This window comes from Streptopelia decaocto (genome assembly GCF_964273445.1).
Source record: "Streptopelia decaocto genome assembly, chromosome: 2".
NCBI classification, from domain to species: Eukaryota; Metazoa; Chordata; class Aves; order Columbiformes; family Columbidae; genus Streptopelia; species Streptopelia decaocto.
Genome location: NC_138655.1, coordinates 43,173,742 through 43,190,215, shown reverse-complemented (window position 1 = coordinate 43,190,215; position 16,474 = coordinate 43,173,742). Strand labels below are relative to the sequence as shown.

The window sequence follows — 16,474 nt, the reverse complement described above, 5'->3', positions numbered from 1 at the left end:
CATACCAGTGCCCAAAACTAAAAATGTAATATTTATGTCCTAGTAAAAGTTTGAGTAAAGGAATATTGAAGTTTCACATGCTGATAACTCAGCTTTATTAAGAGTGTTGAAGTTTCTTTGTCCTTTTCTTCAACTGTTATTTGACTACTTTCATAGAGACAGATTATGAGATGACATTAGATTGCTGGTTTATATTATACAGAATAAAGAATTAGAAAGTATTACTAATTAATCATATTGTTAAGACTTAGTGAAGTAATCACAATATTTTTTTTACATCACATACCAGTCAGTATGAAATTTTTGAATCTTGACTCCGCCCTATGATTTAATTGTTATAAATAGCAATAAGTCTTGACTAAATGTAAATAGTTAAATGATTACATAGGATTCTGTGTTTTCCTTTCCTGACTATTTACTGTTACTCACAAGGTCATTCTTCACTTGTAGTCTCATTCAAGATGACATTTGTGATCTCAAGAAGATCATATAGGTTTTAAGGAGAAACTTAAATACCTCTTTAATGAAAGCCTGAAAAACTTTGCTTCTGTTTCATTGCATAGCTCTGAGGAAGAATTTTTTTTGGCAAAACTCTTAGCTGTCCTTTCCAGTCAATGAACTTATGTGTGGATGAGGAATTTTCTGAGTTAGAGGCACAGAAAATGCTGACAGCTTGGCAGCATCTTTGAGTTTTTCAATAAAATGATAACTACTTTTGTTCTGTTCCAGAAAGCAACTTCTATAACACTGTTCTGAATCTTACATTTAAAAATCCTAGGAGGTCTAACTTTCCTTCTGTTTGGTGTAATGCAGATAACAAATGTGATAATGGAATTACAAGCTCAGTGGACGTTCTGTGTACTCTTGATATTGAACTAAACAACTTTTCATCAGAATCAAGTTTTATGTTGTAAAGTTGGAGATGAGGTTGTTTTTGGAATTCGCAAAACTATTGCAAATTCAATCATAGAATGCTACCCTGCACAAACAGAGGGGAAGACAAAACTAAGTGAAATATTAATACACAGATCTTCATCTGGCACAGATTTTTAGTTAGATTTTATTTCAAGCAGAATATAAGTTTGAATCAATGGAGCAGCACTACCTTTAACCTGGAACAGCTTGAATTGTCAATCAGGATACGTAGAGCACTTTTTTACCGATGCAAAATGTGTTGCCTTCTGGAGTTGTTGCCATATTTTATTAATTAATGGATGCAAGGCATTTTAAGATCTTAAAGATATTAGATCAGTGAAAACATTTTAGTTCTGTCATTGTTCATTTGAAATGCAAATTAAAGGAATCAGAACAAAATTGTCTGCTTCAATTTGCTGGTCAAACTGTTTTAATGTATTAATCGTTATATTAAAAGTATTGTATCAAATATAGGGTTTGCAGATCTTGGTTCAAGGTGGCACTGCAAATGAAGTTTTTTTGGGGGGTTTTGTGAGTCACATACAAAAAGTCAAATGCAAGTCATTCAGTTTACAAAGAAAAACCTTACTCAGATAGAGCATTTTCTGGAAGAACATTTCAGAGCTGGTATCTACAATCAAAATATTTATTCAAATTACTTTGCAGCTGTAAAATGAGAATTTGTCTTTCTAAAGTTAAATTTGACATCCTGGCTCCATACTCAATAGAGGGCATAAATTATGATGACGATTATCACCTAACTTGGAGTCTGATCCTAAGCCAAAATTAAGGTGTATGAAATATGTGATGCTTCTGATATTTCTGGAAAATGTGTTTCACTGTATTGTACATGTGAGGTTTGCAATCACAGAGTAGGATGTTATCAATGGCTCACTAATGAAATCTGTAACTCATGTGTAATTCTGATTTGCATTTTTGAAGGTCATTAATCGATTGCCTGTTTGTAGTTGTTAGATATCATGCTGTCAAGAGTCTGTAAGTCTTTATGCTTAAGACACACCAAAGTAATATTCATTTTTTGTAAGGCTGAGAAATGTGCTGAATTAGTTTAGATTAAATACAAGGCAACACCTTCATTACACATAACACATCACTTGAGTGGATCTAGTTTGTAGCATGTTTTTAAGGTTCAAATGAGTTCAGTAGCATTCCAGACCTGAAATATTTAATATCTATTCTCAATAGAGATAGAAAAGAACCTAGAGAACAGAACAAAGCAAAACATAACAAAACAAAAACAGATTATACCCCCTGATAAATTACATTGCTCTGGAAAATTATGGTTCTTTGAAATTTTTCTGTTCCCTTTGCTTACTTTTGCACAGTTTTATCTATTTTGTACTCTGCTATGCTAGGAAAATATTTCTCAAGCATGTATTTCTTCCTCTTAAAATGCAATGCTGAACTCCAGTGCAGAATGTTTCTAGTTTCCTGTCGGACAGCACTGGAAAACTCATGAAAGACCCCAAATTAGGCGTTTTCAGGGCTTGCTTGACTCTGCCTTCGCTTGAGTGAAAACCAGAAATAATATTTTATTGGCTCTTCTATAAGGGTAATTGTATGTGTTTTGTGCTAAGGAAGACAACAAGGATAGAAATATTCTGCAGAACAGCTTTCTATTATGCTTTTTAAAAGCATAGCTCCAGCTTAAAGTATATTCAGATGCCACTATTTAAACTTTGCAGCGACTACTGACATATCATGAACTACAAATTTTAATGAAGATTTATGTTTGTCACTGATCATACTAATTCAATACTTTAATTGTGAAGTGTAATATTCTTTATTCTATTCACAGTTAATGCATTACTATCAAGACAGTTTACCTTTATATAGTGTTGCTATTTTTCAAATTCTTCTTCAGTAACACAACAGTTTTCTATTTGATTTGAGCGTGTATAACAAAAATACTGGGATGTGTTGACTAGTGTGTACAAGTAAAGCTTCTGTTCTTAATTACATATTCAACAAAGGCTGAAGTTGGAAGTCAGGTGGAATTAAAAGGAAAAATACAGCTACCAGGGGAGCCACAGCTGAGTGTTTCATGCTCATGTGTGTAAACTCAGGTCAGATCACACATCAAACTGCGGCCTGTATTACTTCATCCTGAACATACTGGCTGCAACGTTACCTGCAGTTGAAACCTCCTGACAGACAAAAGGTGCAATTGGTGGCCTGAAGTGGAAGAGCTTTGTGGAATGAACCCAGTTTCTGGGAACTTTGTTACAAAATTCCTTCCTGGAAGATCTGAGCTGAGAGCTGATGAGGATCTTCTGCTTCCTTTGAACAGTGCAAAAGCACATAGATGAAATGGGATAGCCATATATTCTTCTATTGCTAACTATGCATTCATTTGTGGGTTACAAATAGATGAGTATATATGCATTTCAAACGTAAAAACAAAACCAAACAAACCACCAAAAAAACCCCACAAAACAAAACAACAACAAAAAAACATTTGGCTATTCAAAAGCAAAATTGTATACATCTCTCTTAGATTACACATTTACTAGCATTAACCTTTGGTTCACATCACTAACTGGCCTTAGAGCACACAAGTGGTATTCTTTTTGGATTAAACTAAAGTGGAAAATGAGCTACAGGAGTGCAGCTTATGTGCTTCAGCTTCTAGTGCTCAGCCTGCTTATGGGATCAGTTTAGGACTAGTCAAAGTTAAGACCTCTAAAATGCATGTGTTGTGCACTAACTGGTAAACTCTATAGTTCTGTTCTTATTGCTTACAGTACTTGCTCGTGTGCACAAAACTAATATGGTATTAATTGAACAAACGAATTTTTGTCTGAGACAGGACCTCTGCTTTTTTTCCAGACTTTGTCTTTTTACCTTTGCAGCATAGGTTTCATGAGATTTTTGCATTCAGGAACTCACGAGTTTATTAAAACAAGAATAATCAGTGAAGGATGGGAACATGAATATAGATGATGTATGAATATAGATGTTTTGGCAGAAAACATTAAATATAACAAGACTTTTTATTTTGTTTTGTTTTGGTTTGGTTTTGGTTTTGTTTGTTTTTGTTTTTGTTTGTTTGTTTGTTTTTCCCCAGGAAAGAACAGTAACAATTAGAAGACAGACTGTAGGAGGATTTGGATTAAGCATAAAGGTAGGATGATTTTTTTGTTCTGCTACTCTATGTCACACAAACTGTGTATATAGTTATGTTACTTTTAATGAGGAAAACCTGTTTTAAAGAATTAGAAACAATAGAGCAAACATATTCTGGGATGTTAGATACTGTCACAATAGGCAACTAGTAGCTACACTGCCCTATGGAATGGAAGGAAATGGAAGGATCATCCCCTTAAGGTTCAAGCTGAGCAACTCTATAATAAGATTTGATATGAGAGCTGCAAAGTGTTTGCAGCTGCACAGACTGTACTTTTGTTCAACAGCACTCTAATTTAACTGGTTATTAATGAATGCTAAATTGCAGTGGCAGGCATGTGGAACACCTGGTAAGTTTATCATCGGATCTTCTACAAAGAATATCACATTAATTTACTGCAATTCTTTAGTAGCACAGAAAGTGTTACTGCTTTCTCATATTATTTATTTTTCTGCAGATCAATGAAGCAGCATTTTATCATGTTACCATATTTTTGCTTTCTTCAATAAGATTTAAGAACATGTGTAAGTGTAGGTGATCCTTTTTTGAGGGAAGAAGAGATGACAGGGAGGAAGTGTTAATCATTTATATAATCATAACCTTTTTCTTCTATATTGCCATGATTTTGAAAGCCTTACCTAAGCTTTGACTCTCAGTGTAGAGAACAGAACATTAATTTTGTCTTCTAAACACAGCAGTCCTCAGCTCCAAGATCACAATGGAAAAAGTGAACTTCACATGAATGCAAAGAGGCTTAAATTATGCATATGAAGTGAAAGTATAGACTTTCCTGTGAACATTTGCTAGTACTGACCCTAAAAGTAGTGACTCAGAAAAGGGATTAGTGTGCATTTGTGTTGTCATTGATAAGAAGATTGCTGAACAGAAATGCTAGTTCATAAAAGTATGTCTTGGTATACTTGCTGTTATCTTGTTGACCCACTAAAGTCCTCTATTCAAGGAAAAATTAATTCCTATCTTGTGGAGGAAGAGTTTAGTCAACAGCAAATAAGTTATTTTCCTGTAATAACAGTAGAGGTTACAGTTTTTACCAAAATAAAGTATCTGGGTGAATGAGGTTTATTTAACTGGTGCTGAGAAATAACTGGATCCAGTAAAGACTTTTCAGGTCTGGAAAGCAAGTCTCATTACAAATCACTACAACTGATTTTTTAGTTACACATTTAGTTACACATTATACATTACAATATCTCTTATTATTAAAACTGGTGACAATTATTGTTTAAGTATCAGGTACATTGTATAAAATGAAATATCATTGAAATATAAACGAATGTGAATGTGCAGATGGTCTGTCTTAAATTAGTAGAGCAAGTTATTCTGAAAATTGTAGAGCAAGATATCCTTTGTTCTGAAGAAAATTTTTGCAAACTGCAGAAGTATTAAAAAGTGCCAAAACAGACTGTGAATTCAGGTTAGAAGAGAATTTATGTATTTTTTTATAAGATCCTGCTTCAATAGAAAAAAAAGAAAGCAAACAGTTAAAACCTATATAAAGTGTAATAGAAACAACTGCAATAGAATTTACAAATGAAGACTCTAAATTGAATTATTTTATTTAAACGTATTTTCTAGGTTCATTTTATTGCATAGATACTTTGGTCAAAATTGATCTATATAGTGGAAATGTGAAGCTACATAAATTCAGGCATGGATAGGCAATTTATTTTTGATTTTTGGAGTAACTGGCAGTGATGAAATGCCTTCAACGGATGTCATTAAATGAAGAAATCTTTTTCAACAAAGGAAACTCCAACTCACTGGAATCTTATAGATTAGATAAATTAAAAGGCGACTAGACTTCTATAGTCTGGGTTATTCTGTTTATGTGTATCAGACAATAGGATTTATTTTAAAAAAAATAGTTGTTTTTAAAAATCAGTAAATCTGGACACTATTTTGCCAGATCCATTTATCAGAAATCCTGAATTGTCAAAAAGAAAGATTGACAATTAATTGGATAGCCAACACAATCTAAAACAAATAAATAATATAATCTTCTATTATCATTTTAAGCTATTAGTAAGAGACAACTTTGAACTAGAATGTAAAGTAATTTTTATTTGTCGTTTAGTAGGCAAACTTTATTAAGACTCACTGAAATGGATTTCTTAGGTATTCCCTGAAATGTCAATGTCAGTTCCAAACACTCCAAAAAGTGCCAGTTTTCTGTTTTAATAGGGGGTATTCAATCATGGTGTGCTTATTCTTGCACATGAGTTACGGTTTGTTATTTTTGTTTTGTTTTGTTTTGCAAGATTCCTGAATTTTAATAAAGGACTTATTATTAGTTTTAAATAGAAAAGTAATTATTTTGTAATAATACCTTAAATTAGAGGTCTGTAAGTCACCCTGTAGGAGTGAGGAGGCCTTTCCTCCTTGTTTCAGTAACTCTGTCTGCCACCACCTCATGTACTACAGTAGTTCCTGTTATCTTGCTACTCTGATTATTTAAAGATGGGGGTTGTCAGAGGACTTGCTTTTCAACAGTGGTGTATATCAGAGGACGCAGTTTATCTGAGGTGTGAGTTATACCAGTACAGTGATTAATGAACCTCACTTTAAAATGATTGCTTGTGTTTTGATATGAATTTGTCTAGTTTTGGCATTCAGCTCTAAGGCATTCTGCTGACTTAAACATCTCTTTGCTATGAGAAATCTCACATGATCAAGTAACCTGTTAACTTTCTCTAGAGTAAATTCTGGAAGCATCTTATCCCACCCTAAGAATTCTGGATACTTGGATTTTTTCATTTTATTTTATTTTTACTTTATTTTTTTTCCTAAAGACCAGAAGGTCAAAATGTTAATAATTCCAAAATGAAACTGTCTAGTTATCTTTTGGTAATCTGTCTATGAGAGGAACTCTCTTCTTTTATGTTATAACTATATTTGTAAAACTCAGAGACTCAGGTAACTGCTTAAAATGAACTACTTGTGAGATAGATTGATTTTTACAAAAGATCCAAACCTAAGCCCTTAACAAAAATTGCTTATAATCCATACTTTAAAGGTTCAAAAGAACAACAATAAAAGAAAACCTGATTTGTGTTTTGCTGTACTTAATTTTACTGAAGTTAATGGTAAAAAGCATGATTGAATTTGAAGCAGGATTTATCTGTTTTACACCCTTCAGAAGGAATTATTTTCTTATTTCTGAAGTTGCTGTAGAACCCCCGTTAATAATCCTCTGTGTCTGAAGCAATAGCCATGGAGTTAGATGTAGAAATTGGTAAATGTACTGTAGTATTGAAGTAATTTACCACATCTCTGACAAATTTGAGATGCAGAGATTTCACACAAGAAGCTGTAAAGTGTGTGACTTCTGAAAGAATATCATGTTTCTCAAACTTGGAGTGTAGTGTTCTTGCAGAAATAGGTAATAAAATTGATAGTTCATGAAATAAATTAAGGTTTGCAGTTACAATTTGACTTGTGACTCCCAGGTCTCTGTACAGTGCCATCTTCCTGCCTCTGTTTTGATCATTCTTTTTAAATGATGAACAACATCACAGCTGTTCTGAGAATGGGTTTGACTTTCCAAAGTTTGACTCAATCAAAAAATCTCTGAAGCATGTGTTCCTGTCCTGCTCACACTTGCATACATACCTAAAAGATTCTCTTTCTCTTCATTCATTCTGGGATATATTTTTATTAACACTTTTTCTCTATTTGAAATTGAAACAATTAACAAAATAAAAAGGCTACAAATCTTTAATTAATAGAAGAATCATCTAGCTTTTAGTTTAAAAAAATATTTTTTCATCTTTAGAGGCTTATGTACTTAAGGCAGCTGGTGTTGAATGTATTTTGGAAGTGGCATTACGGTTCCACCTACAATATTGTTTTGAAATATTGTCCATGTTGTTTGATTTCTAGCATGATTCCTGACACAGTTTTGGCTATAGCAACTAGCATTCTATAAGACAGTCCATGAACACAGTTCAGAGCATTACATGAACAGTTTCCAATAGACAACATGAATAAAGTAACCTTTTTTCAATGGGGAATATAGTTTATCTTCATAGACATGACCCATACTTTGCCTCTAAATCTCAAAGCCGAAACAAATGGGCCCATTTCTGTTAGTGGAATAAATGTGGCCTTTCAGTATGAAATAAAAATGTCCCCTACATTGTCTAACTTTGAGGATGCTAAAGTCCAAAAATCAATCTAATTTTTTATCCACTCTGACTGTTTATAAAGACAAAACAGTTGGTTGTTTTTATTATTATTATTATTATTATTATTATTATTATTATTATTATTATACTTGGAGCAAAATACAAAACCAGCATTTGTCAATAAAAGTTACTAGTTTCAATAGCCCTATTTTTCATATGACTAAAACTTCAGAAAAAACCTAAAACTTAAGAAAAAAAAATCCTCATGTATAAAAACTGGGACAAGAAAAAATCTTTAGAACTGTATCATGTGAAACTTTCAAAGGAGGTGTGAGTGACCTCCCACCAGTAATGGCCAACAACCAGGACAGTGAACTTCGACCATCTGCCAGTGATTAGAGCTTCCTCTGCCTCTTCCAGCAGGACAACCTCTGCAGGTGGGCACCTACCTTCATTCCAAGTGCATCCTTTCCTTTTAAGGAAAAATGATAGAGAAAATTTGCATTACAAAGATTGGCAGTAGAGTCTGTTAGGCGTCTGAGTTTTCAATATTTCAACACCATCACTTGACATGTTTTTATTTCCTCCTCTGGTCTGAGGTTATAACTACACATCCACACTAGAGGGAAGGAAAATTTAAAACAAAGGAAAAGTGGTTACTGTTCCCAGAGGTTTCTGAAGTAGAGTACCTCCTAAGTGTGTGAAAACAGAATTTAGACACACATACATTTTTTCTTCTATGGGACCGAAAATTAAGTATGGAGGATGTAAGATGCAAGGCTTCACTGTCAATCTGAAGTAGTACTTAACAAGATGTTGCAAGAACACCATTCATCACCAGCTGCCAACTGGATTTGACTCTGGCTTAGTAATAACAGTAATTTCCATCTTTACTGATGAGCTGAGTCTAAGGAGGGAGGGAGGCCATTTTACTGAGGAAAAAAGCATGTATGCTAGCTATGCTGAGCCTTAAAGCCTCTACTCCTTTACTGAGCTTTAAATGTCCTGGACAGTGAAATCTTTGTGAAACTTTGAAGGTTTAGGAAGGGAACCCTTTGTTTGAAAATTTTGGAAGAAGTTAAATGTTCATTTGACTAAGGAGAAATCTGGAGGGTGTAGGTTAAGTCTTATAAATTTAGTGAGCTTGAATTGATTATCTTAAGTAAAGCCAACTTTTACTGTTGCTGTTCCTTTGTTGAAAACCATTGAAAGTTATTCAGCAAGTTATAAAGCTACAATTTATTTAGTCTAAATACATTTCTAAGCCTGACTGAAATTAAGGTAGACTCATGGTTTTCATGTGGTGAATCCTCAGTCCATGCTACAGAAATAAATACATTCTGTGCTTGTCAGCACTCATCTCCTACAATGCCAATAGAGCTTTTCTCATAGACATATAATTGTTGTAATATTACTGAGATCCCCACTAACTCAGTCTTTTTAGGATCATTTGCACTGATAGCCACTAGCAGAAGCAGCTTTAATCCTATTTAAAATTCTACAGTTTTACATGAAATTAGTCTTTATTCCATGACAGAAATAGCTGTTGGGTGCAGGAGCCTACTGAGTTTCAAACAAGTGGTTATTGCATGAAAAATTGATATGTATTAAGTTGGTGAAGGGTTTGGAGAGGAAACCATGTCAGAAGCAGCTAAAGTCACTTGGTTTGTTCATCCTGGAGAAGGGGAGACCTCATCACAGTCTACAGTTTCCTCACAAGAGGAGGAGGAAGGGTAGCCACTGAACTCTTCTCTTTAGTGACCAATGACAGAACCCAAGGGAATGACAGGAAGATGTGCCAGGAGAGGTTTAGGCTAGACATTTGGAAAAGGTTCTTCCCCCAGAGGGTGGTGGAGCACTGGAACAGTCTCCCCAGGGAGGCAGTCATGGCTCCAAGCCTGACAGTGTTCAAGAAGAGACTGGACAACACCCTCAGACACATGGTGTGAACTGTGGGGTTGTCATATGCAGGAACAGGAGTTTGACTTGATGATCCTTGTGGGTCCCTTCCAACTCAGGACAGTCTATGATTCTGTGATTCTATGAAAATACCCATGTCAGTCATTTCCAACCCTCAACACTCGATGCCTGGACCTAAGAAAGCCATTGCTTCCAAAGAAAAATCTGGCTACTGAAGAAAAGAGTAAGCAAACACTTAACCAGGATTCCCAGGTAAAATAAAAGTGTGGCAGACTGTAGTTTCTAATGATCTGAATTTGTACAGGTTGTATTCGGACTTATACTTCGATGCTCTCTACAGAGGAAGAAAGTATTTGTGTCTCTGTGTATATTTGCCTTTCTCTTCCTTTGGTTTTCTTTTTATTTAAGGTTTCTTTTTAATACTTTATTTCAAGCACCATGAATGCTTCCAGTCCCAACAGGACAAATTGAATGAAGCAACAGCACTGAATTGCTGTTGAACTGTTGAATTAGTGTTTAGCTTTCCTTTATTTTCCCCCATTTATTGTACATCTACTGTTCCTTTCCTTAGTGTTTTGTGGTTTTTTTTCTGTTTCATGTTACTTATCCCACTGCTGTTTGTGCTTGTGTGAAAGAGATGGAAACAAATAAAGGCTGCTTTTGAGATGAAAAGTCCAAACTTGCTTTTCTTAGGGTTTTGTTTACCTGTTTCTTACCAGCATGAAGACTAAGTGGTCACAGCATGGTTGCCGTTTTAGTGTAATGGCCATTTTGCTTTTGTAGGACACGGTTTCATCCATTAAGCTCTCTAAAATTCACAGAAACTGATGTCCTTTTCCTTCAGGTTTTGTGAAGTTTTGAACATCATTCAATTCACTTCCTGAGCTGATGGTGGCAAATAAGAACTCCTTTATGAGAAGCAATAAGGAATTAATCCAAATAAACTATTTATTTTAAAAACAGTACTGAAAAAATGAGGAAATGCAGGATCAGAGTCTTCTCAGTCACTCTGAATACTGCACTTAGAAAAAGGATAAAATATGATTTTATGCAAAAGATATTTCCAGTGACTGATGAAATTGCCATTTATTGTATTTTCAGGGTGGAGCAGAACATAATATTCCAGTGGTCATTTCTAAGATTTCCAAAGAACAAAGAGGTGGGTGTCAGATTAGTACACTGTGTTTTAATGTGGTCCATAAAGCAAGGTACATTAATTCTTACGATTTTTCAGGTGTACCATTTATCTCTCCATCTCATTATGATCTCTCTCTTCCTCAGAACTATTATCTGAAAAAGTGCAGAATTTATATTTGGAATATTCTATAAACAATTTTCAACATGATTACTTGAAAAGAAGTGCTTGTAAAACATTATTTTTAAGGAGAAAAACAGGAAGGTATTTAGAGAATGAAAATATGTAAAAAAAAATTGAAAAGCTACTGATTTTGTGTCTTTTATTCCCAAATGGTTATTGTCAGGATGCTGTGTAGCAGATCAAATATTTGGCCGTTAAAGCATGGTAACACAAGAAGAAAATGCATGTTTTTTCATACAAGTTAGTAGGGTAACACTCAGACAGGATTTGGGTAATGGCAAAACCTTGATAATACCTCTTTATTATTTCAACATTGGATGCTGTGCTATGTGAGCCTTTGCAGCAACTCATACCTAACGAAACTGGTACTGCATAAGGTCTTAACCACGCTTCATTTTAGTGCATGCAGAGTTGGTGCTGAATCTCTGTATTGTTTTTAATTATTGGAATGATATAATATGTGCTAGGAAGATGGATAATGGTTAAACAGCTCACGATGTGTTCAATGATGAGAGATGAAGGTTGTGAATCAATAGTATAGTAATATGGTGTACTTAATACCTCTGTTGTGTTTTTGTATATCTGTGTACATTTGTGTAAGGTCAGAGGCATAAACTTGGAAGGATTTCCCTCTATTTGTAATGCAGTAGGATGCTACTTCTGCACAATAAAAATGTGCGATCATAAAAAGATCTCATATTCATACACACAGATAAAGAGAGGTACAGGGGAATCAGCATATTGAGAACCAAAAGCTAATCCTCAAAAGTAGATGTGAACGGTGTATGTAGGCAGGTTATAGAGCAGCATGGAATGAGCCCCTTAGGAAGGCAATAACGTTAACCTTAAGAAGTTACACTTGTGACTTGGTTCTTTTCAGTATACACTTCAGTATGCAACACATAATAATGTGGCATATATTACCTACACTAGCTATTAAAATGCTATTAAGCACTGCAGGAAAAATAAGAAATGCAGACTTAAGATTAAATGAGCACACAAAAGTGCACACTGTTTTCTTTCATTTTGGTCATTATATTTTTGCTACAGCAGCTGATGCATTGTTTCTAACCTCAATACCTAGCTGAGGTTCAATTTCAATTGCTGCTTTCAGTGTGTCTGTACTAGGGATCTTTGATACAGAAAATGCTGTTTGACCCATAGCCTGTACCTCAAAGCTCTGAAGGCTTAGTTCAGCCCTCCCCCACTTGACTGCAGCTCTTTCGTTTGACCTGTAAACAAGAATGTGACATTTGATGCAATTCTTACAATAAAACCAGTGATGCACATAATGTTCTTAGGCTAGCACATTAAGTCATATATGAAGTGTTAGTACATGCAAGCCCAGACTCTCTGAAGAATATTGAAATATGCATTTAAGAAAAAAAAAAGAAAAAAAATCAAAATATTTGTCCTCCAATAATTTAAGCATCCTTTGTTACACCTAGCTAATAAGACCAGTCCTTTAAACACATCTTTGAGTATCATAATTTGTGTCAGTATTGATACCAGTTTTACAACTCATGTAAATAAGTATAGTTTCTGGATCAAGTCCTATTCTAGTGATTTCTAGACAGTGTCTTCTGTGATGTTTTGGAATACAATAGATAAATAATCCTGTATAACCTGTTAACATTCCTTAGTTCTCATCATAGGAGTTATTTATGTATTTATAGTCAATTAAATAATCTTTATTATTTTTCTTATGCATTTCTAAGGTATATTTGCATTTGATAGCTCTGTAGCACAACACGAAATTTAAAAATTGTAACTGTAGAATTAGATTTTGTAAATTGCCTTGTGATTTATAGGGTATAGCTTTATTTTAAAAATAGTTTGGCTGGTGATTTTGTACAATATACTGATTGTCTAGCTCTTCATCACATACATTGTTGTCCAGCATAAATACTCCATTGAGCTTATCAAAGATGCAGTATCTAAAATATCTTTGGTGAAAGCTTACAAGCTTCATTTGTAATTCTGGAGTCTCCATGTTGCTTTTTCCTCAGAATTTGTAAGAAACCATCTCTCACAGTCAAATAGAACCTAGTTCTGCATAATTTTCTACTCCGAAAAGTATGCCACACCTCACTATAACACCCTGAAAGGTGCTAGTGTTTGATGGAAGATGTTTTGCAGTCTTGTACTTGGGCTGGGTAGACCCTTTCATTGTAACACTGATATGCCAGTATTTATTTGGAATTTCTGTGTTGGGTATTTTCTTAGGTTTTGGTTTAAATTTCTAAAAGATTATGTAAAAACACTAAATTAAATAGGAATACATGAGCATAAAATGCAGGATGCATTATACAAAATGAGTGAAAAATATGCTTTCTGTTTTCAGCTGAACTTTCAGGTTTGCTCTTTATAGGAGATGCAATTCTACAGGTGAGTAAAATTGCAAGCTCTTTTGTTTATATTTTTCTAGAAAAGTGAAATGAAATCTATACTTATGAAATGTAGAGTAAGTCTTCTCTTTATCTTTTTAATAACAGATAAATGGAATTAATGTGAGAAAATGCAGGCATGAAGAAGTGGTGAGCTTTTCTATTTCTTAGTCTATTTTTTGTCTTTTGTAGTTATTGAGATGATAGTGTACACTGATAGCAATGTGCTGGTATCAGTTGTATTATTGTTATTCCTAAAAAAATATGGCTACACCTTGTAGCATAGCAAGCAACTAAGATCATAGTGCAATGTCTTCCTCATAAGTTTGTTGTAATTGCTATTCTCAGATATATTATTTTATTATGCAGATTTTATCTATACATATTCTAACATTTCTTCTTCTGGCTTATAGCTGTCAAATTTCAGAAGTGCTACACCTTTCTGGCTGTGTGAGGTCATTTTAATTTCAAAAGCTGTAATTTGCACTATGTTGGAGATTTGTTGTTTGGTTGGTTTTAATCCTGTTTATAAATTGAAACAAAACTATTCCTCTGCCTTTCATTCTCTGGCTGTTACTTATGAGGATGCTGTCATCCTTCAGCTAAGTTCTTATAAGTACCAGTTTAAAATAGTGTATTAAGGAGATTCCTTCTAGAGAAGCCATGTGTATTTGAGAGCTCTGTAGTAGGTTGGTTCCCTTGGAAAATCAGTGTTACTAGAAGTATGAAGTACTTGTGTAATGGTTTACTTTTTTATTCTCTTTTTTAGTACCTTCAGAAGTAAGAAACCCTATATTTCAGAAATTAATGCCAAAAATGAGAAAATTACCAAAGAAAGTATCTTTAATTCCTGTGTAGCTCCACAGAACTTGTACCTGTGTTTTTTTGTAAAATAGTGTAGTAATGTTTGAAAGTTTACTTTTCTAAAACTTACTTTGCTAATTCAAAGATGCTCTGTTTTACAGCATTCTGTTACATGACAAATCATGTTATTCAGATATAGAAAGCAAGGGTTAATAAAGATGAAGTTCTGATGAAAAGAAGGAGGAGGAATGGAGAGAAGTGGAGGCTGAAAGATTAGATCACTGCACTATCCATCAGAGTGCTTTTGTGCACTGCTTTCATGTTAGAAATTTGTGCTGCAAATCATGCTCCAGAACCTTCATCATACCACCTTCCATATAAACAAGCTAATAGGCATGGTTATAGTGCTTTTAAACTTTGACTGTGCAACAGTCAAAAGATTTTAGTGTTTTATCATCCTACAATAGTTGTTTGGTTTGATATGCATTAATCTGGTAAATCTCTCGATGGGATTTAAATAGGCTTTTAGAATTTCGAGACATGAGAAAAAGATGCTACTAAAAGTGTAGATTTGCACACTCAAGGGCATATTGAAAACTGGTAAGAACACCAGGATTATTTTTTCATCTTTCTGAGAAAATCTCTTAACCTTTGCAATCATATATAAATCTATTGGCTATTTGTGATTAGTTTATAACACTTTAATGAAAAAAAGTGAGTTTGGAAGAGCCAAAAGGTGCATGTTTACATAGAGTAGCAAGTGTCATCATGTTAAATTTTGCTTTATACCTTATTTCTCTAACATAATCTGCTTCTCATACTCCTTGTAGGTAATTACCACTGAATAATAATTTAAAAAGTGTATTTTGCGAGTTTTGAATATGCATTTGTGTATGTGCAAGTGTTTTAGGATTTTAAGAAGCAGATAAATTTAAAATTAAATCTTTATTCTAACTAAAAATCATTCTTAAGAATTAATAGAAAAACATGAGCAATATTTAGATAACATTAAATGTCTGTGTGACATTTTTAGACTAAAATATGCAGAGTATAAATAACAGTATAAACAGTATAAAATAACAACAAATAAATTTAAAAAACCCTCAGATGATGCTTTTGTTTCATTTTTCAGGAACATTGACTATTGTATGTTAGATATTTGTAGAGTAAATTTGTTGTAAAGCCTTCTATAATAACGATAGACATGGTTATGCATTGTGCAGTAATCTGTGGGTTTAGGCATAACCCTGAGTCAAGGGCAAATAAATCAACTCTGCCAGCAGGAGTTACAGGTGCATGCCATTTGCAATTTGAGTTGTTCTAGCACTTCCCTTTGCAGAGTCTTTATCAAATACAGAATCTGTAGCTCTAATGTCCAGGTAAGAGAGAAAATAAGAACTGTGTGAAGCATAGTTGCTCACAGGAGGGAGCTGAACAGTAGAGGAAACTTAATTTTCAATCCTTATTGCATTTAGATACTTTTAAAATGGCTATGTAAGGCATATGAGCTCAGAGCTTTGTTTTTTTCTGACTTTTTTTTGTAACAAATTAAGACTTAGCAAGTATCATATTATGGGAGAATATATTAGTGCTTTGGGTTGTCTTAATGTCTTAGAAAATATTCATTGTAAACCATATGGAATTTTTTTTCTGTATGTGAAGCTGAAGATGCCCATAGAAAATTCAGACTTGTACCTGCAGTGTGCATCCTATAAGTGTTCATTCCTTTTATAGATCCAAACCTTCTTGCTGCTCGCAGAAACATTTTGAGCGTATGTCATATCTTCATAGGTCTGCAATGAAACCTGTGGCATAATCACTGTAGCCTGTTGTATTA

General features: G+C 34.0%; 1 protein-coding gene across 2 annotated transcripts in view; it reads left to right on the top strand.

Moving 5' to 3' along the window:
* The window catches only part of SNTG1 (syntrophin gamma 1), a 330,365-nt gene that overhangs the window by 196,348 nt on the left and 117,543 nt on the right, over window positions 1–16,474 (top strand). For both annotated transcript variants that reach the window (XM_082045789.1, XM_082045788.1), the window contains 4 exons: window positions 4,004–4,060; window positions 11,230–11,287; window positions 13,791–13,834; window positions 13,942–13,983. In XM_082045789.1, the coding sequence (XP_081901915.1) occupies window positions 4,004–4,060; window positions 11,230–11,287; window positions 13,791–13,834; window positions 13,942–13,983 (201 nt within the window). The remainder of the gene's footprint in view (window positions 1–4,003; window positions 4,061–11,229; window positions 11,288–13,790; window positions 13,835–13,941; window positions 13,984–16,474) is intronic.